The sequence below is a fragment of the Nomia melanderi genome, chromosome 10 (assembly GCF_051020985.1).
Source record: "Nomia melanderi isolate GNS246 chromosome 10, iyNomMela1, whole genome shotgun sequence".
Lineage (NCBI taxonomy): Eukaryota > Metazoa > Arthropoda > Insecta > Hymenoptera > Halictidae > Nomia > Nomia melanderi.
The window spans coordinates 5126952-5149115 of record NC_135008.1 but is presented as its reverse complement, the minus strand read 5'-3'; the positions used below and the strand labels follow the sequence as shown (position 1 = coordinate 5149115).

Here is a 22164-nt window from a genome sequence, read left to right as displayed (position 1 = left end):
TGAAACGTCGCATACCTTGCGTGGTTGAAATTCATATTTGACACAATGCTGGAAGCCCTTGCCCTTTACTTTCATCGAGGTGAGGACCAGGCAGTTCCCTACGAAATGCGCAGAGTATCCCACTCCCTTGCTAGTTTTAAAACTGAAAGGAGAAAGAGGGGATATATCATGGTTCCTCTGTTTTGAAGCGGCCCGAATACGCGCCGGTTTAAGAATTGATTCGAAACTCATGCTCCGGAGTTATGGAACACCCGCGACAGTGAAATGTTACCTCCATCCGTGACGAATGCTTTACGAGCTTTCCGTTCGATATTCCTCTTTTTGCTCGTCTGTCGCGGGGACAGCGATGTATTTTGCAAATGGGAATAACGGTTGTCAACTGTATGGAAATCGAATTGTTTCCGCGTGAAAGAACGTGATTAAATTGGTGTAGGACGTGACGCGCTCCAGTAGGAGCTTTTTCGCGCGAACTCCGAACAATGCTGCGTTTAATCAAATCCGAAACGTTCGATCGGCGGGATGGGGACCTCTTTTTTCCACGTTCTTCCCCGTTCTTTCTTTCGCCCGTCGCGTCGGAGGTCAGTAACGTAAACGGATTCTTGAAGGTGTAGTCGGCCACTTCGGTCGGGAGGTGTTCACCGAAGGGTGCTCGACGTAAAGAACACTTACCAGTAGAGGTATGGCTTTTCGCGTTCGATATTAACGGAATTGATGGGGTCCAGTCGGAACCACGTGGTGAACGTGAACCCGTTCTCGTGTGGCCACCTCGCGAGCGGCGGCAGGACGATTGCCTGTAGAAAATTTCAGTGAACATAATTACAGTATTCAATGATCCTTCAATATTACATCGCTCTTCCATATTCTCTTTTTTCCGTGAATCAGTTTAATTCAACCATTCACCCGACTTTTCGCGAAAGTTCAACGTTGCTAAACACGAAATCCTGAGAACGGCTAATCGAACTCAATGAATAATTTCGAGCTATTTGCGAAGTGTAAACCCGAGTGGAGGAATCAATACGTCATCGGATTCAACGGATTAAATGCGAGGGGGAGTTCCGCGAAACAAGGCGAATTCTCTTATCGAAAGTTAGATAGAGTTTAGATTCGAGCTGCGTCCTCGAACGAATCGGGGTGGAAAGGGGCGAAATATAAGGACGCAGGCTCGGGAGGGAGAGACAAATTGACTTACCGATCCTTTCCTGCCGGGAAAACTGAAAAACACGTCGGGTCCGTTTCGCTGCGGCATTTGACGGAGAACGTTCAACAGCTTCGCCGAGTGCCGTGGCTGTCGGTGGTGAGCGGCGGCGGGGGGGAAAAATTAAGAAGAAGGTAAAATGAATCAGCGTGCGAGGTGCGAGAATACGATCGCGAAAGGGAAGTTCCGACCGTGTGAAAAGTTTCGTTTCCCTTCCGCGAAAGTTTCTCGAAGCGACGGTTCTACCGTTCCTTACCCATTTCCCCTTCACTGCTTTCATAGCGCCGAATAAAAGTTTTAATTCCTTCACCGTTATGCTGTAGCTGGCCAACACTCCGAGCATATCGATGAGCAAATCTACATTATCGGACGGGAACGGTTATTTTCGTGTGCGCGGATCGTTGCATCGTTGGATTACAATCGTGGGATATGAGTTTTACCTGCGACAACGGTTTCCGCGCGCGACAGCCGATGCAACACGTGTTCTATCAGGCTCACGTCCGTACACGCCTGCAAATTCCGCACGCTTTTCCTCAGGATTGCGATAAAGACGCTCCATATTTCGGCCTGGAACAGAAACACGTAGAAATTACATCCTTCGTTCGCAAAGAATTCGAATATTAAAAGCATATTCGAGGGGATACGTTTAATTTTCCGGAGCCTGTCTCCGGAACCGCTGGTATCGAGAATTTTATTAAATTCCTCGGCATGCCGTTTGCAGTACGATTTTACCCATACTTCGTTGGAATAGAAGTTAAAAATTTCTTCTATGGTATCAAGTACAACGCATGAAGATCGTATATTGTGATGAAACTCTTAAAATGTTCAAATACTTATAAAACACAGGTTAAAAGTCATCCGTTACCAGCTCGTCGAGGGTTAAATGCACGCCGTAAACTTCAATTCACTATTAACATCGTTCGCAATCACTCTATATCGGGTTTTTCCTAGCAAGCGTCAGTATCAGTGCTTTCCCTTTACCGGCAAATTGTAATTACTCTCCTAATTAGTCGATGCATTAGCGACGCCGCGAACTTAAGACGGACCTGCAGAGCATGGTGTAGTTGATAGTCAAACTATTATACCGGCGGCGGTAGTTAAAGTTGCTCGAGCTCCACCGGAGGGAAATCGGAGATCGAAAACGAACTAAGAGACAGACTCTTGTAATCCGTCGCTAATTTGCGGCTGGAGTCGGGAACAGTAATAACGGCGAAAGGAGGGAAAAATAGGGAAGCAAGGGAAGATAAAGGCAAAAGCGAATCATCCGCGGGGTATCGCGGAAATCCCGGAAATGCTGTCGAAATTTCCCAGGGAGGTATTCGTGCTACACGAACGAAAGTTTCGGTCCGCGAAAGTTATGGAATCCGGATAACGTAAAATAGAGGTTTTTCGCAGGTGAACGAACGTGCCTCGCTCGGAGTTAGGAGGACGCCGTGATTAACTTAATCCTCGAAAGGGAATATTCCGTTGGATATTTGGTTCTTGAGCCTTCCTAGAGACTGAGGAACGAACCTCGCCCAATGAAACAGACGCGAGGATAAATGAGCTCAAAATTTGGATCCAGTTTCGCGTGGATAATTCCATTCGTCGAAATCTGGGTTACGTTCCCTGGGAAATTCGACTTGCCAGTCCTTTCGCCGACGCTCCTCCGATTTGTAACAATGCGAGCCGTCTCTCGCGAAAATCTCGGATCCCTGAACTCCTTATAATTCTCGATTCATCGTTTCTAAGAGGAAGCTTAATCTTCCCGATTAACGGCGTTGCGATGCGATTTCCACGCGTATAGACGAACGCGTCGACTGCCACGCGAATGAACGGAAACAATTATTCATTGAAAACGATTGCAAAGATCGAGACCGCGTTTTCGTTTTCAAATGCACCTTTATTCGATTCACTTGGGAATTCGATAAACGTTGCACACAACCGATCCGCTGAATTCGTTAATGGAACTATGCGAATAAAATGTTCCGCGCGAACAGATGCCGAATGACGTCCGTCAAACATAGCCGAGTTATCGGAAGAATAGCACTCTTCGGCGTGGCAATGAGCTTTAAAAGCCGTACAGCGGTGGCAGCTTTTAACGTGACATCGTTGTTGAAAAGTAGGTGCCGGTCCCGCAAGTGCGTTTTAACGCACATGACGAAATGGACGGCGCTGGCTCACGAAATCCCCACGAGAAACACGCTCACGTTAAATCGATGCGCAACCTGGCCACTGCACGGAGACGCACAAACGATATTCAGAATATGTATCGTCTCATCAACCTAAGCCAGCATCCTGAAGCCGACAATTTTCTCGAATTCAAATCATTTTCAGAGATTGCATCATGTCGTCCATTTGACGCTTCTAGATCCTACTCAGTGACGAATGCCGTTTCCGCCGCTGAATTTTGCATTAGGCGAACGACATCTCGTTTCAGCCGCGTAATATCGTCTACGTGTCCCAATACACGTAACGCAACTACGCCCCTGTCTACGTAATGCTCCGCCATAACGATATCAAGGGAAATAATGCTTCGATATTATCGTCATGAGAAATCCATCGAACGAATCGATATCCAGTGCAATAACGTTTCTTCGTTTCGCATTCTTGTCGCGCCCCTTAATGCCTAAGCATTCTCCCTTTAAACTCGTCGAAAACCCAAGAAACAGTTTCCGCCCGAAGACCATACGATATTGAAAATCCGCCAGCAATAACAAGATGAAATGCAAACCTGATATAACGAACGTAGACGAGCCGACGTTACTGCGTTCCCTTGATACAATGCACGGAACGAGAGGTTTCCATTTAGTAAGCTGAAAATAATTGGACGCTTTGATCTCGGCATCCTCATTTCAATTCATCCCCGTGCGAATTAAATTCGCGAAAAATAATATTTCGCGGAAATTTTCTGCGTTACGTGGAATAATGTAAAGGGAAAAACCTATTTATACCGGCCGAGAAGTAGGGGGGCGCGGGTTGCGTAATTGAGAAGAGTCGGAGAGTATTCCACTTTATTAAAACGGTTCTAAAATTCGCGGGGAATCGAATCGTCGGCAACAGTCTCGCGAGCGCTGTCGAGTGGACTCACCGGCGAGGTCGAAGGATCTGCAACGACGAACAGAATTTCCCTTTAAAGCGGATGTATTTCAGGTTCGAACGTGTCCGTTGATATGTCATTCCGTTAACGTGGATGTTATCAATTATTCTGGCGCCGGTGCGCTCCGGGGTCGTTTGCATATTTCAAAAATGGCAGCGAGTTCCTGATTAACCGTCCGGAGTTCGGATAACGTCGGCGCGACGTCGGATCGGATAACGAAAACCGCGGAAGTATCGGCTGCGAAAGGAAGAGCAGCGAAACTGAAGCATCGCTCTCGGCTCCGACGTGATTACCGTTCTCGGCTACCCCCCCCCCCCTGCTGTCTCCCCGTTTCTGTTAATTATATCGTTATAAAATCAGCGCGACTGATCCGGCCGGGCCGCGCGCACCTCCTACTTTAATCAGATTCTCCCGTCGCGTTTCGTTCTCGATTCTTTCGCCGATACTGTCCCCGATAAATTGAATCGGCGACGGCGTCGTTGACGTCTTATTTAAATATCGTCCCCGTCGATTCCGTTACGGTCGCTTGTAATCTCAAACTGCGACATTTCCTTTTGTCGGTGATTGAAATATGAGGAGGCTGGCGCCTGCAGGGATAACCGTTCCGCTCGCGATTGTTGATTGCGCGACCGGATATTCGCGCGGACCTGTTTTCCATAAAGCAAAGTAATTCTCCGGTTCTCGAGTGGTACGTTATACGGGGTTTCAATGTGATTTTCATTCGATCGGAAATGGGTCGAGTCTTCGTGTGCGAATGAACGATGTCCAGTGAAATGTTCTTTTGTAAAGAGGTTTGAGATTTGTTCTGGTTGGTTGTTTCTACTTGTTCCGTTTGTAACGTGCGCTCGTCTATTTTAGAATGATGAACTCGTCTATTCACAGTGCGGAAAGTATCGTCGATATTTATCGAGATCATGCCGCGCTTCAACGCAATCGAAATTGGGATCTTGCGCGTTACAAACAATTACATGGATTGTTAGAACGGTCCTATTGTTAATTCCGAAGTGCGTGTCATCGCGCTCGTGTTTCTCGCGGGAATCGATTGTACGCTGCTGGCGGGTCACGTGCGAGCCATGAAAATTCGAATATGATCGGAACGCCGGTAACAGAAGCTCCGATCGTTCACAGTTCGCGTGATAAACGATTAACTTCGGACGGAACATTTCAGGCTCGATACTGGCGGACCGTGAACGCCGCGCGGCGCACAGCCTTTACGACATCCTTCCTTTGGAGGCTGATGTGCTCCGAACGGCCGCGTGTATATAGCATACTTCAGATTAGAGTCATGAGGGCTCGCATCAAAGGGAATACGAGCTGCACGCGTATAAGCGCATGCACAAGAAGAGCCCAAGTTCCGTTTGACAGGGCCACGGAAATGTTTCACAGCGCGTGAATGCGCGCGACCATCGCTTCTGTAAATTTCGTTAACCACAAAGCTTTTCTTGCCGCCGCTATTAAACTAATCTGCTCTGAAATTCGTTTCCCCGCCTACCTCTCGACCGTGAACCTATTTCGCGTTCGCTGGAACCCTGACATGCATCGGCTGCGCAAACGCTTTATGCAGCATTCCTTCGTAAAGAACCGCAAAACCCAGGACACTATCGTGTTCGGGAATAGGAATTGCGTTGAAACGGTAATTAAATAGAACGAAACTCTTAACGTACGAATTCGAAATCAAAAAGACCTCGAAACTCGATCGAGTGCGTCAAGAGGTTCAGAATTACAGTGGTGGGCGTTTACGATAAGTCAGACCCAGAAGCGTTTCGTATCTCGAAGAAAAGGCTGACGACGGTATGTAGATTTCAATTTCTCTTTCCTCTCCTTTCTTTTCTTCTTTCCGTTTTTGTCCTTGCTGAATACCGCGCCGAGGAAACAGACAATTACGCGAGATTACGGCGTTCCGTGAAAATATGAATCTTTGAGTTCCACGAGGAGCACCGGGGGAAAATAAAGTTGTAGAAAGCGATGAGTTTTTTGGCGTGGGAGGAAAGTAGGGTCGCGAACGGGAAGGTAAATAAAGAGACGCGGCGCGCCAGTTCATTTGGAGAAACGAACAAACAATCCCGACATTATCTCAGACCTATTCTCGACGGCGCGCGGTACCCGGGGCGTTCCTTTTAATCAACTTTTTCACTTTAATTGACTTTGGGACGACAGCGCCGGCCACATTCGCGGCCTTCGCCTCCGCCGAATACAATAATATGAGGAATCTAATATTCGTAACGCGATTCCGCGCTGAAACTTTGAATTGTTTCCAACGTTGCTCTCCACGAATCACCGCCGGCAATTTTAGTTACAGCAATTTTCATTCCACGTTCCGCCGTGATTACGAGTGGATATTAAGGATCGTTGCGGCAACAATTGCAGAATTGCACGGAATACAATTATGTACATCAACGTTACACTAGGCGGGAACGATTTCATCGAAATCACGGGCAAGGAAGGCGCGGGAATTATTTGCGCACTCGTAGAAAAAGGAGAATCATGCTCGGACAGAAAGGGCATATCGACGGTTTTTTGCAGCGGCGCACGGCGATGTTTGCCTTTCAAGAACAAATAAACTTCTACTTGAAGCGATATGCATCTCTGTAGCATTTCAGAGTAATGAACACGGAAGCCCTCGTTCCACAAATGTTTGTGCTGGACGCTCTGGAAAAACAAACGAAACGTTTTCTGGAGCGAGCACGTCGGGCATCAAACTTTATTAGAGGGAATTTTTTCCTGCATCGGCGGGGAGACGCTAGAGAAGTAACTCCTCAGAAACGTGCCCACTTTCCGCAGGACCCGAGACACTCCAACGAAATACGAAATCCGTTTTTCCTCTTAAAAACATCTCTAACCTTTAAATTTCTTTAACCCTCGATCCTTTTTAATTCACTCAGACCTTTCTTGCGCCTTTGTAAACTTGTCTTAATTGGCGAACCCTAAGGTTTTTCTCTATTCCCTCGAAACTCCGCCGGATAATTGAATTTCCGGCGTTACCTGCCGCATCGACGATTCAAGTTTCGCTTGCGGATAGACTCGACATCGTCCGGAATACAAAATCACGAAAGATATTCAAACTCGTCAGTTTAAAGGGGAACGCAACGATGACGCTAAATAATTTCCATCGAGTTTCCCACGCGCCCTCCGAGCCGAACGGTAACAATGGGACTCGCCCGTTTTTCGCTTCGTTTCTTCCGACGCCCTTTTTAAATAATGCAGTCAGTAATTATCCCCGTGTCTACAAAGGAGGAACAGTCCCATTAAGGCAGCGTTATCAAATCTCGCGCTGTCCCCTTAATTGGAGACTTAATTAAACGCGATCGCGTAATTATTCTTTATCTCGTGTTTTCCTGTGTACGTTACACTGCTCGCGAGAGATTCAGCCCAGCGTTTGTTACAGTTTCGCTGCTGTCGGCGTGATCTTGGTGCTTTTCCATTTCATTTGTAAACGAAGCGTGCAACGGGCTCCGGGAATCTCGCGTCGTTTCACGTCTGAATAATCGAGGACGCGGGAAACGAGGAAATACAGCAGCCCGGCTACGGAAGAGATAACAGGGCGAACGGGGGCGGCGATAGAAATAACTTCGTAAAACCGTGAAATCAGACGAATTCAATTTATTTCCTTCGGGCGATACGCGCGCACACCGACCGACCGACCCTGTATCTCTGTTTATGTAAATCCCGGGTTAAATCGGGGGTGAGATGAAGCGGTATTACCGCCGATGGCGAGACTGATGGGCAGAATCAGCTTCGTGGTCTTCGTGAAAGGCAAACATTGACAGTGCGCCCCGTGCGCCGCATGCGATTCCTGTTCGCGTTCCCCATACACGCGGCGAATCGCTTTTTTACTCAATTTCTTCGCGTATCTCGGCTTTTTTTCTATCCCGCCGTAACCGTGTTCGATGCCCCGCGAGGCTAATTGCATCGCAAACATTTGGTCGACGAATAAGGAGAGATTACTGTTCGTTAACCAAGCAACGGCGACATTAATCCGCGGAAGTAACATCGGATATTAAAGAGATTTATCCGGCAGGAATTTAATAGACAATTTTAAAGGGATTCGGCGCGGGTTGCTTGATTAAAAATGAGAGTCTTCTAAATTTTTCAAGACCAAGACGGACGCGCCTTGACCCGAGTTTAATTAACGTGCTGTATTACTCTGCGTCGGCTATAAAACTTCGATTAAAATTTCTGATTAATGCGCGACGAGTATCATTAACTATTCCCGGGTTTTATAGTCCTCGGACGCTCGGGATCCAGCGGAAGCGCGCGATTAAATTTTAAGATGAACATCGCTTCGTGAATATTGAAGTTTACGAAGGTCTTCGATATAAACGGTGAACCAGCCTCGATCCGAACGTCGGAAAAATAATTTAATTCGCTCGGTACGGTCGTCGTAATTTCGTTCCCTTGACGGTCGTTGGCGAGCGCGAGAATTGATTGCCCCCGTCCCCGCGAAGTTTTCGGAAAACTGGAGGCGGCCGGGTTTTTCGGGCGGGTAATTGCGAAAGTGGTGAGGAATGGAATGGCCGTTTCGTAAATGGTAACAATGAAATACCAACCGGTATTATAGACGTCATAACTTAGCGATAGCGCAGAGGCTTGCGGCATTCTCCGGAACAACCAGGAATTGGCCGGTGCATGCCGGCCATTCCTGTGTTCGTCCGTACTGACGATTCCTCGTGTCGTCGCGAGAACTTTGCTCCGGATTTCGCGGCCATCGATATTTCTTGACGCGACCTAAAATTGTTCCTGGCCCGATACTCTGCCAGACCCGCCCCCTCGGACAATCTCCTAATTGCTCGGAACCATCGAACTGCACCGAAAATGAACTATCGCCTCCCGGATCGGAACCGTTCTCAAGAAACCCAAGTCGCGGATCAGGATTCTTCGAATTCTACGTGATTCAATATCGTGTAACAGTCTTACGATATTTCACCTAGCCTCGGACGGTATTAAAAACATCTTGGATCATTAATCTCTAGCCTCATGGAACAGATTTAATAGGATTCTACATTAAATTTTGAACTTGAACAGTAAATTCGCTGCGAATAATACCTCTGCTTCAATGGGGAATTATTAACCACTTGCCATACGTATCGTCAGTCTAGCGAGTAAGATCTCAAATTGAAATAAACCAAGACGAATGAATCTCAATCCTCTGTAGTTCAATTTAAATATTATATTTCTCTCCTTTGTTTCTAACAAATTCATAATAACGAAGTAATTCTCGCTGACGAAATAAATTACAGGTTAAGAGGTTAAGAGTAAGGAGACTCTTGTCAGTGAAATCAGTGAGATCATAAGTCAGGCAGTTAGCTGGTTAAGTGTCTTTTGTTCAGATTGGCAAGCCTTCGGTCTTGAACCAGGCAATAAATAATGCGAGGAGCGTATCATGATGCAGCTACCGACTCAGCTGATGGAAGCAGTCTTCTGCGCGATGCACACCCTACCTGCTTAACTCTTTCACTGGGTAAGCTGCTCGGGAAGGAGCTCGAGGCAGCTAGTTAGAAGCGAACAATCGGGAAATAATAACGCGGAACAGAGGATCGCGGTTCGACGGTCCCCGCGAGCGGAACGAACATTTCATCCGGCTAAATCGGTGTACAGGTTTTAGCGAGGCTCCAATTTACGGAGATTGGAAATCCTGTCGGGAGAAATGAATATCGTGTAGGACGACGAGGAGGAACGGCGGAGACGAAGAGGAAGGCGGAGGAAAAACGCGAACCGAACGAAAGACTCGGCGAGATAGAATCTAAATTGCGTTTCGCCAAGAGGGAAACGGTCCGTCTGGATCTTGCACCGTCGTCATATTTATCTAGCCGCGCGTCGGCGTACCCGTGGGCTTAGGCAAATTCCGCACATCGGTTTAGGTAGTTGCGGAGCAACGGGGAGATGAGCGGCCAAGGTAATTGAAACGTAGCAGCCCAGTATAACTCTATTTCCCTTGAGCTGGTAGACGCGACCCCTTCGCCCAGGCTTTGATCGCGCATCGACAGACTCGAAACAACTTGCGAGGATCCATCATAGAAGTGTATAAGTTAGCCAACTCGACTTCCTTCTCGTTTTCTCGAGACATCGTATAAAAGTCCGAGCCCTCGTCTGCGTTCTCCGGCTTAAGAAATCCAAGTTTCCATCGAATAAGCGACACCGAACTTTCGTGTATCAACTCGGAAGTTATTTACTACGTATCTACTATATTTACTACGTATCTTAACAAACTCGCGACGAAAATTTCAGGTACAGTTCAACGGATACATACTTCGATCGGAACGTTATCTCCCTCGTTATTAATTCGTACGGTTTAGAGTACATCTAGACACGAGAAAAGCATGGAATTCATTTTCTCTGGTGAATCATTGACGATAAGAAGCTGTAACAAGCGCATCAGTGAATCATAGGGCAGGGGGTTAAGGAAAGTTAGGGTTAAGGAGCGAGTTTCGGTTTTAGCATGCGGAGAATGAAAAATTCACCGTTGGGAAGCTCCAAGTTCCCTGAATCGTATTAAGCATTAAAATCGCCATGAGAAGAGGCGGTTCTGATGACTGGGATGATTCTTCGCTCGAAGGGAAATTCAAGGAAACGGTCGATCGCGGGCCGCAACGCAGGGGGGCGGCCTCTCGCGAGCGTGTAACGCGAGCAAACGGAAGCCGGTAGCACAATTACTGTCATGTCAGGCGGCAACGAGATAACTCGGAAGAAAATAGAACGCCGCGTGCCTCTGCCAGTCGGCCGAGCCCCATGTAAAACGAAGACGGCTGAAAAGACAGGGGTTGAAATGAGGAAAAACGTAGCGGGGCCCGGAGGAAATGGGATCGTGCTGCGGATTAACGACGCTACTTTCCGAGTGATTGGAACGTGTCAATCAATACGCGACCGGGCAGACATCCACTATCAGATTGCGCTCATCATTTCTGAGGATCTCTCGTTGTCTGACTCGCGTTGCCCGGTGTTCGATCTCCACAAAGGGTATCTCGTTATCCCTTTTCATCTCTGCTCCATTTTCTTTTTCCCCTCCTATTCTTTTTTTCCCCCATTCATCGATTCACCCTTCCTTCCGTTCGAACCCGGAGCTGGATATCGCATGGTTAAACTGCAAACCTTCGTCGTCGGTTCGATCAATTCCACAAGGGTGAATTTCTGAGTCGCAAAGACGCATTTCGAGGATTTGCAACGAGGAGTTTTAATTGTATCAGTTACGGAAAGACGATTAGGAGAACAGCGTCGATTTCGAGAATCTAGCGAAGTCCCTCTTTGTCGGTACCCTTAATCCATTGACGGACAAGCTGTCCGTCGCTTTGAATACGCGCTCGGACGAGAATCCGACGTTGAATTCCACGAGAATTTCCCGGGAGGACTTCAAAAATGACCGACGCGTCTTGTTAGCGGAAATCGATTTCGAAACGCGTCTGTTCGCTGGTAGGACTTACGGAAAGTCGATCGCCGCGGTGTTTATTATTTCGCAGGATCGCTGAACATTCGTTGACGATTCGGCTGGCGAAATGAAACCGGTGAATCGATTACATTATTATTAAACCAGAAATGATATAATCCCTGGTGGCCGGTAGATGCCGTCTGTTTATTATTCAGATCGCCGGTGAAAAAAGGGCTGCGGGACACGGGATACACAGGTTCGATAACAAACTTGCGCGGAGTGGATTGACGCGAACGGGAAATTGCATGTGGAATTGTTAATTACCGTGCGAACGTAACCTAATGACGCGGTTTGGTACGGAAGATATTGCCACTGCGCTCGATGCCTCGTAATTCGTATCTCGTCGTAATTCGGTGTGTACGTTTCGACTATTATATCATGTTTTACGTGCAGCTACAATTAGCTACAGTTGTGCATTCAGCTCGGAAAGTTTAGGATCGCGAGATTCACAGATTCATTTTCGATTTAATAACGAAACCCTGCTATCCTTCGGAAGTGACATCTTCGAACAGAATATGTTGCCACGTACGAATTCTCTGGAAAATATTGAAAGTAAAGTGTGAGGTTTGAACCGAAAATATGCGCATGTTTAAAGTGCTGCAATTTTTACGACCACCGGCTGCATACACCCGAGGGAAAAGCGCGCCGTTAATTTAAAGCCCGAGATGTTTTTTCAGCATCCTTGAAATATTCGAAATTCCGGAAGCAGCGAGGGCGCGTGTGCATTTTCCGCTTACGTGCGCCGCGTGGGAAATTCTTTGAACGCCTCGGACAGCGTAAGGTCGGGACGCTGACCAATGAGTTTCTCATTCCTCTGAAAGTAAGAAGCGTTTGACGGTTGTAATGCCGGCGGACGTGTCGCGGAAAATGGACGAGCACGCGCCAAGTCATTTTCCGAAATAAAGCGGCGGGAATAAGCGAGGCAACCGGGAACGTAAAACTGTCGAAACAGCAAACCAGAAACCGGCGTTTCCCCGTAACCGTTCTACGTTGTCGAACTTTTTAAACGGTTCGCTGAAAGGGTACATTCATCATTCCCGTGAATTCGTTACGTATACACGGTTTCGGTTACGTTTACGTTCGGTATTCATCGACGCGAACGTCCCCCGATTTTTCAAAGTTATCTGAAGTTACAAAAACGTGTTTTCTATTGACGACGAAGTGGAGGAAAAAAGTCTGTTCCTCGAAAAATTGACGTTCGTTTAGATCTTGGAAGTTAGAGGTTCGAAAGCAGACAGTTAGGATACATATTCGCAACTGCATCGATCAAAATCGACGCGGATATTTACCAAATAATATTCACAAAATTCGATATACGTCAATTCGACGAGTTACGTAAATCTAGTATTAAGTCTCTGTCGAGCGGTTCATTTCGAATTCAGACACTTCCGCGTACAATCAGTGGCATACTGTTGGCTCTGCGAAAACCAACCCCGAGCGCTTCAGTCAATCTCGGCGGCGTAGATTATCCCTGGATCCCTTTACGTAATCAGACGGTCCGATCCTATTTTTATGTTGGGGTTTATCAGGAGCGTCGCAAGATCAGCATTTCCGGGGATTATATCGAGGGTCGTCGACGGGGGATTCTGACTCATGGTCGGCGCACCCCCTCCGAGGAGAGAAAGGAAATTAGAAATTACCCGGGATTCGTCTGTTCAACATGCTCGCGCAACACGGGCGCGCGTGATAGCAGAGGTAATGCGGGCAGAAGTTCAATGAGACTCGGAGAGATTAACAATTGCTGTGTTCGCGTGATGCTCGTAGTAAGATTAATGCTCGCTCGTGCACGAGATGAATAAAGTTGAACAGCAAGCGGCGGGTAGACTCCGAGCGACTTGGTTATAATTTCGTGATTCGAGCCGGAGACGTTCCCGGAAGCCGAGATTACATTCGAGCCTTGCATTCTGATGTGTCCGCATCCTTTCTTCCATTGCGACAGTATAAATTTAGATTAACGCCAGATTCGCGGGTCAATTTGATATTGAATTTTCTAAATATCACTCGATCAACGTTAACGTCAATTTTGATTCGCGCAATTGACGAATACGCGCGCCAATTGGCTATCGTCGAACCTCTGCTTCCCCGCGTCCAAAGGTATGAACATCAATCTTTCATTTCTTTATTCAATTGTCCGTCACATTTCCGTCGATCGCTAGATTATTTTTCCAATCCGAGCGCGAATCGCTCAATTCGCGAAACCCGCTTTTCTCCGAGCGAATTGAACGACGTCGGAGGTAGTTTCGTTTCTGCGGTTGACAGATTCGTCGAATAAGCCGCGTTACTCGGCGAAACTGTTGCCGGTGGGCGAACGAGCCTTTGAAAGCGGCCGCGATCGAAAACAATTCCTCCGGTTCGTTTTCCCGCTCGTAAACCGGGATCTCAATCTCTGGAACTGCACACGTGGGCAGGGACCTTCCGACCGGGCCGTGGAACTGGTGCGCGGAATTGCCGCAATCCCATGAATCCGAGCGTAGATCACCGTACGCGCGCCACTTTCGACGAGATAGCGCCAGCCGAAGGTCAAGATACGTAAGAATAAATCCCTCTGATATATGGAGCCGATAACGCCGCGATGAGGTGATGAAGTCGGGGGACCTCGGCTTGGCCAGTCCTGCGTGTGATAGCTTTCCGCTCGATTGCATTCCGATCGAGGCAATCCCGTCGGTTCTATTACCGCGAGAAACTTTCCGGAATACTCCTCCGGACGATCATATCCTTTTGATCATCGATTCCTGTACCACGGCAATTGGGCAAATTCGTTCTGCGCGCTGCGATATCTTTGAAATTTCTACAAGCTTTTAATAACGGAGTTGTAGAGTTGCAGTAACGACCGTAAGAACGATCAATAATAATTATGTAAAGTGGATTTCGGATCATCGGAGTTCCTATTACCTTTTGTTTTCTTTTATTGTATTTACGTGTACTCGTTCTCTTTGCCAACTGTGCAATTTTCTAGCGTTCAAATAAATCTACCAAAATCGTATAAAATGTAGATTACATTCGTAACAATGTTTCGTTGCTCGTCTCTGTATGATAGCAGCGAAAATCGCGAGAATCAAAGATCGTAATGGTGTCTGGGTGTTTTTCATTTCTTCAGTCGCGAAGCATATCCCGATTTATCGACTTCGGCGTATAATTGAAGCGTCGGGATACAATATATTAGAAAACAACCGAAGCGCGAATAATCCGCAGATATTCACGCGGCGGCGGGGGAGCCGCGATTTTAAAGGTCTGCTGAATCGGAACGTGTGCGGTGATCCAAACGAATCGGTGAATCGATGGAACGCCACAAATTAAACAGCCCCGGACAATCGGCGGCGACCTGCTTGTGGATAGAACAACTTTCTACGCGGCCGTGCGCCGCGTTTCTATTAATTTAAATATTTATGGGCAGTTACCGTCGCGTTTATAGCTGATGGAGCATTTCTGACGGAACGAAACAGCCGTGCGTCGCGCATTATGCGACGAGGTATTACCCCGTAATATTTCCTGTCGCGTTAATGCCGCCATTCGTTTAGAGACGCTTATACTTTTATTTCCAATAAACCGCCCGCGTATCCCGGAATTGAATATAAAAAGGATCCTTAAGCGCAAGGATCGAGGGGAGCCGAGAGCGGCGAAACGTTACGCGAAAATAGATCGAGTGTTTTATACCCCCGTGTTGTTTCCCGCGTAGAATGAAATTCTTTAAATGCTTCGTTAAGTAATAATATTACTCGGAGTTAATGGAACAAACGAACATAAGGACGCGCGACGTCTGAACTGCGACGAGGAAGGAGGAGATCGAGTGTCTTCGGGAAGATACAGAAGATGACCGAGATCGCTGCGAGGAATTTCCACTCCGGCGCGTGTAAAGGAAAATTCTCGCGACTGAAACGTACAATTTCTCAGGCGGACGAGGACGGGAACGGCGAGGTCAAGTGCGAGCTATTTTCAGAAGTACGTATGGAGTATATCCCGCCTGAAATCTTTTGTTCCGCGCTCGCGATCGTCGAGTTCCCCGGTCGAACCGGCAATATTTTAACTTCTCCGATGGAATTGGAACGAAAGGGGCGAGTGCCTCGCCTCTCGTAGCCCAGCCAGCAGGGCGCTCGGAACGGGAAGAAGGTAATATCAAAAATTAAATGGCGGGGCTCGCGAAAGGAGCATGCTCCGAAGGGAAATTGTATAAACATACCGACGTCCTTCTGCGGAGACGCAAGGAACTGAGTTTGCGGAGTCAAAGGACTTCTTGCTTCGCCGGCTAATGAAAAGGATCGTGCGACGCGAATGGCGCAGCCCGGCGAATGCTGATTGACGTTCCTCTTCCTTTTCCGGTTTAAAGGAAATATTATTTCAAAGTTCGCCTTTCTTCCAATTAATAACGATTCGCTCCGCACTCGCGGCTTCCCATTGCGCGCCCGATAAACCGTGTAATTAAAATGAAACGGAACGCCAACCACCGGATGTGAAACATCGGATTCAATCTTCAATTTCTGAACTGCGGACCGTTGCGCGATAGAAAATTTCCTCTGTATTATTTGTAAAGGCTGAACTCTTCACGGAGATTTATCTCCTGTGTCAATGATTTTAAAAGATTGAAACGAAACGATGCACCTAACCGCATTTCTGTGCGTTTCTCGTCGAAATCCGCACTCTATTGAACAAAATTTGAAAACCAACACTTGGAAATTCAAAGCAAACGATCACGTACACGAACCGATTGTTCGAAATGCCCATTTCCTTTTGCGAACATCGTTACTTCCAACTACTGGATCGCAGATTTGCTTCGCAAACTTATATAAAGAATATCAAGGAGTTCTACGAGCCGCATTTAGGCGATTCCGACGAATCCGCGAAACTTTCAAATATTCCGCTGTATTCCCCGAACGTCCCGGTTCCGGAAGTTAAGACTCATCTCGGCGAAAGGTCGAAAACGCGGCGAAGAGTGATTCGAAGGCCGCCCGTGGGAGAAGCGACGTTTATCCGACGATCGCCCCCGTCCCCGTTTACAAGGTTGCATTTCAATTCGAGAAGAAGAGGAACGGAATGGCCGACGCGAGGCCGAAGGGCGGCGGGACGCCGGCAGGCCCCCGGGTCGCGCGAAATATCCGTCAACGTGCCTCGAATCTCGAACGGCGTTCAATCTTATTTCGGTCTATCTCCATAAATCCCCGTTAAAATTGAACGTTCGGGATGCGACAACGCGGGGACGATCGCGGCGCGCCACGTAAATTTCCATCTTTGCCGAAAGTGACTCGAGCCTGGGGAAATCTCGCGAGCCGGCGGGGAAGAAGACGCGGCGGAATATTTCGACCGCCCGCAACGGTTAGTTACTTTCCCCGCTGTTTATGAACTGGCTCCTACTTGATTATAATTTCAAATTGGAGCCCGTTATTCGAGGAAATCCTCCGTCGACGAGATTAGAGTATTATCTCTTCACGGCCGTCGTCATTGTACGAAATTGGGCATGTAGATTACGAATGGCTTCTGATTTCGACGCTTCTCCGCGGGAACGCTGGATACTTTTTTTTTCTTTTTCTTTTTCTTTTTATTTTCTCCGGTGTTCGGTAAATTGAACTGTACGAGGTCAACGTTGTACTTCATTACGGTTAATCCCGCCGTTATCTTTACGGTCTAAGCGAAAGGATGCGCGGCGATGTTTAAAGCTAGTCGTTCATTATAAAGCTTTTACGGGATCGTTACTTCTTCGCAGTGCAGTAGTAAAGTCGGCGAATATGGAGACGGCGCATTCCCGCGAACGCGATTTCTATTAACTCTTTCTTTATACCGCCGTTTTTATCACGCTCTTTCTACGTTTTAAAGCGACGCTTCTCCCGGCGGTATTTTATTTATATAACGTCGTATTTAATTAATGTTGTTTCCCCGCCGCGCGGTCAGAGGACACCCGGGTTTCTGCGGGCGTCGTGTTCCCGGGCTCTTTAATATAATGGCGGTGCCTGGACGGGGCGCGGTCCGAAATAATAATTCATTATCAAATGACCTAAGAGCAGCTCGCCGTTATGCGAGATGCGTCCTCGGGGACCGGGCTATGAGAAACTTTTCCCTCTTATTTCTCCAGAGATTGTCTTTTCCTTTATTCTTCGGGTTTTTGTTTGCGGCGTCCGTTTGCCTTTGCTAACAGCATTGTTAACAGCGCGAGGAAAGAAATTCCAACGGATGAGCAAGAAGCACAGGGTCAGCAGGGGAAACGCTAAAAATTCAATGAACATTCCGGCGTGTTTGTTTGCAGTAAATATTTCATTGTTTCGTTTGCCGTGTAATTAGAGGCATCGTTCTTTTTCCGCTTAAATCCTCGCGATTATTTCCTTCCTCGTTTCGGCATAAATAATTGCGCTGGATATTTGTGCAACATCAAATATCCACGATTGACACAGATCGAAGCTAAAGAACAACTCTAACAGGCCAATTACGTTTCATACGTTTAACTTACGAAATCTTGGCATTTTCTTTTTAGCAAGAGAATGTCACTGGTGACCTATAACTAGATCGAATTATAATTCACTCGATTAATCGATGATTATTCGAAAAACGCTCTATATTATAAGCAATACAATATAAAACAGTAAAATTCAAATAAACGTGCGATAACAACGCGTTTCGATCAAACAATTCGGTATTATGTTCTCTTCATTGTGTATCTTGCTCGGTGAAATCGCGCGGCAGCCGTATTGAACCAGCGTGTCGCCTCGCGTACCGCTTTTTCTAGGCAACGAGAACAGCGGTAAGTTTCCGCGGAAGTTCGACTCATCACGTTGAAGCGATTTATGAAAATGCAGGGCGGCGGAGGCGGGGGCGGAACGTCGCGACGAATTCTTCCGCGCAGTCGACTGTGAGGTTTCCTCGCGTGCTTCCGGAGCAGTCGTTGGTTTGGAACGGCGCGACGCCGAGGAAGAGGACGGAGAAATAGAGGAGGAGAGGAGCCGATTGTGCGCGCTGGCTTCCCAGCCTCCGAAAGTTTATCGCGTCGACTCTTAATCAAAAACCGAGCCTTGTCAGATGCAACCCGCGCCGTTTTTTCCTTCCTGCGGACCGTTCAAAGAGAAAACGACGGAGAGGGCCGCCTTCGGCGGGATTTCCGCTTCATTTCGCCCGCGAATTCACGAGCGCCGTTCCGCTCGCCGATTGGCAATAAAGCGCGGCCACGATCGAGCCGGGTCAAGACATTCTTCGAGAGCAACCCGTAAATGAAAACCGTCCTCCGTTTTCGTTTGTGAAATTATCGCAGACCCGTTCCAGATTTCGCCGATTTCCACGTTTTACCTCATTCCGATTTCAAAGGTGCACGGGAATTGAATAAGCGGTCTGAAAGGATTCGCGCATTCGAGATCTCACGGTGTTCCACGTCTCGTTTCGAAATTATATCCCCGGCGCGGAATGAACAGTTGACAAACGAAGCCGCGCGCGAACTTTGCGGCGCCTTCCGCGCGTCCGACGTCGCAGTATTTTATACTTATCCAACAAATGCGCGCTATCAGTTATAAAATTACCTTAAAATCACCCAGTGAATTTCTGTATTCCAGAGGTCCCGAACCCGCGATGCGGGAACCGCGAATGTTCCCGGCAGCGCAACGCAGCTTGTCCGATGCAAAAGTTTGCCCATAGAAATTTCAACTAATAAACCTGCGCAATTACGATCCTTTGATCATTCGCTGCACGGTACATACGCGTAACGCCCATTGTTCGAGGGTTAAACATATCGTTAATAATATCCCCATTGTAAACAATCGGTTCGCATGCCGGTTTCCTGTGATTATTAATTCCACAGCCCGTATTTGCTCGTTATTCCCTCCGTTTTGTGCGCGCATTGTTATCAAGAGTCATCGATGAAGCTGCATAATGAAAAACTCTTATTCCGCGTATTTAATCATCGCCCGGACATGACGGAACTATCTATGCCGTTGTTCCGCCTCGACTATCGACCAATTAGCATCCGATCAATTTCCATTTTCGTAACCGCGAGCGAACTCTCGAAAATTCCGTAGAACTACGGATAACTAAATCCGGGCATCGAATGGCGGCAAAGGGAACCGCAACACCGCCCCCGCGTCTCGCAGCCTCCGCCCGTCTTCAGTGGCGAGGCAGCCCGGCGCATCGATCTTTTTCGTGCGGAGCGGCCGCACGTTTTTGCGCCGGCAACATTTTAGGACGGCAGAGAGTGGCGGACGCCCCGATAATTCTAACCCCCCATTAAACGCGCAAAGCCCTCTCTGTTCCGCGATCTTCCGGGCCGGTGGCTCCGGTTTTACTGGCCGTCGGAAATTTCTGAGTTATCGAGAGTGTGACGTCAGCCAGCCACACGTCTATATGTGTCTCTCTCTCTCTGTGTTTGCGTGTCTGTGTGTCTGCGCGCACTGACGGGTCCCAGCCGATTTCGTGGCTACGTGGCTACGAGATCCACGAGCAGATCCTCCGCGGGACTCGGGGAATAATTTTCCGGTAGGATGGATACGCGCGAGTCGCGCGAGCTATGCCGGGCCGTGCGGAACGGATGGCTGGATGTCGAGGACAGAGCCAGCCGGATAGAAGACGAAGTTGAGCTCCGGCTCCAGTCGAACGAGGACGGAGGGCTCGGATCAAAGCGCGTCGAAGGTCGTGAGCGCGCGGAACGCGAGAAGATGGTAGTCAGGACACCGGGCGCGGGCTTCTTCTCGCAGACGTTCGTCGGCGGGATGCACGGAACCGTAAACACCAAGCTAAACCCTCATCAGCATATCGACGTAGCCGGAGTGCCTGGCGTTCGGGTCCTCCGAGGCGGCGGCTGATTATTCCCGCTGCGTGTAATTACTCGATTCCAGCGCGCGTCATTGTCAGCGCGGTTCATTTGCTCCGGGAGCCGGGAGGGGACACCGAGCGAATTCGAAGGCTTCGATCGCGACGACGAGTACGCATGGTGCGTGCCGCCTCGATCCTCCGGGGACGGCTGCGATGGATACGTGAAGCGTTTAATTAACGGGTTCGACGAATGAGACCGAAGATACGATCTCGCGAGCTTCTTGGTAGAATGCATTTGTATGGTTCTGTTTGTCGACGGTAGAATGAAATGTAATTTGAAGGCCCTTTAGTTAGAATATGATTCATTGTTCAAGCGTCGCCCTTAATGGACTGGAAGTTTGTCGTTCATACTGAAGTAAGTTTTTGGTTAATGGTTTCTTAGATTGAATTCGAGGAAGTTTTTATTGTCAGCAGTAACGACGAGTGTTAAATTCGAATAGCGAAAATTCGATTAAACGCTCAGCTTGTGTTGAAGCCGCAACAATGGAACGTAAAAGGCTGCCTTTACTGCCGGCGTCTGGGTTTTACGACCTCCCTTTCTTTTCGCCCCCGTTTCTCCGTGGGTTTCTTCGGAAAATTCATGCCCGCCCGAAATCGGAAGCTGCAGTCGCGAGAGGACCCTCGAACCCTGCTGAGTCCGTCGACTCGCGTTGTTTATTCGACGCCGCGATCGCCACGCTCGTTTTTCCCGTAAGATCGACCCGTTGCTCCGTCGGGCGGACCGTTGGCGAAGGCTCCACGATATCACACCCGCGGAATATTCGCCGGCTCCGTCGCTATCCCCTAACAAATTGTTCCCCATTAAGAGCGATTTGTCTCACTTTTGTGTAACAGATCGAGAGTATCCGATGGGAGACAGTGGCTCCCACCTTGATACGGTGCCGGGATGGCTCATCTGTCATGATTTCGTTCCTTCGCACGGCTTCCGTATTTCCGACTCGGACTTCGGAAGGGGATCGGAGAATAGGGCTCCGACGAATATCTACGGATACAGAAGTTCGCGACTCGGGGTAGCTCGAAGATTCTACATTCTAAAGTTCCCGGATGTCGACAAGTTCGAGAATCACCGGTGAAATGTGGAAGTTCGAGTGAAATCCAGCTGTCCGAACTGTTCGAACTATCCTCGGAACCTTTTGACTGATCAGTAGAGAGCGATCCTTTGATCCTCGCGCGCTCGCGAGAAATATAAAACTGCAACATCGGAACGACTATCGCGTGGAAAATAGAGAGAATATCCGAGGTATGGTGCTCTTTATTTTTATCGTAATTTTATTTCTCTACCCGTGTTCCTAAGAATTTCAATTCGCACGAAGCTCCGCAGTCCAGTGACGGGCATCAATAATACATCAGACAGCGAGCTTCCCAAGAAATGCTGTCGTGTATCACGAGAGCGTCAGTATATATAACAAAGTTTTCCTAGAACACCCGCCGAGGAGAAACGGTGCAATGAAATTCGGAGAGGCACGCGCGAAAACCGCAGCGCCGCTGGAAAACACGGTGCGTTCGCGCGGCTGAAAAGTTAATACCCGCGTCTCGCCGCGTTACAGGACACCGAGAGTGTTTTCCCAGTTTCTTTTCCTTTTTCCGCCGTTCTCCGGCGAGACGCGGGAACGGCGCGGCGCGGCGCGACGAGCCAGGGCGTTGTCCCATGAACGATTCCTGTGGCAGCGGCGTTCTCTTCCCGCACAATCGCGG

General features: G+C 48.2%; 1 protein-coding gene across 25 annotated transcripts in view; it reads right to left on the bottom strand.

Annotated features, from left to right (window-relative positions):
* The window catches only part of rg (A kinase anchor protein rugose), a 382141-nt gene that overhangs the window by 88821 nt on the left and 271156 nt on the right, over nucleotides 1-22164 (bottom strand). For all 25 annotated transcript variants that reach the window (XR_012999551.1, XR_012999552.1, XM_031982977.2 and 22 more), the window contains exons 3-7: nucleotides 1636-1762; nucleotides 1452-1552; nucleotides 1190-1285; nucleotides 670-791; nucleotides 16-142 (exon numbers count right to left, since the gene is read on the bottom strand). Coding sequence is in view for 23 of the 25 variants with exons in the window: in XM_031982977.2 (XP_031838837.2) it covers nucleotides 16-142; nucleotides 670-791; nucleotides 1190-1285; nucleotides 1452-1552; nucleotides 1636-1762 (573 nt within the window). In the remaining 2 variants the exon portion in view is untranslated. The remainder of the gene's footprint in view (nucleotides 1-15; nucleotides 143-669; nucleotides 792-1189; nucleotides 1286-1451; nucleotides 1553-1635; nucleotides 1763-22164) is intronic.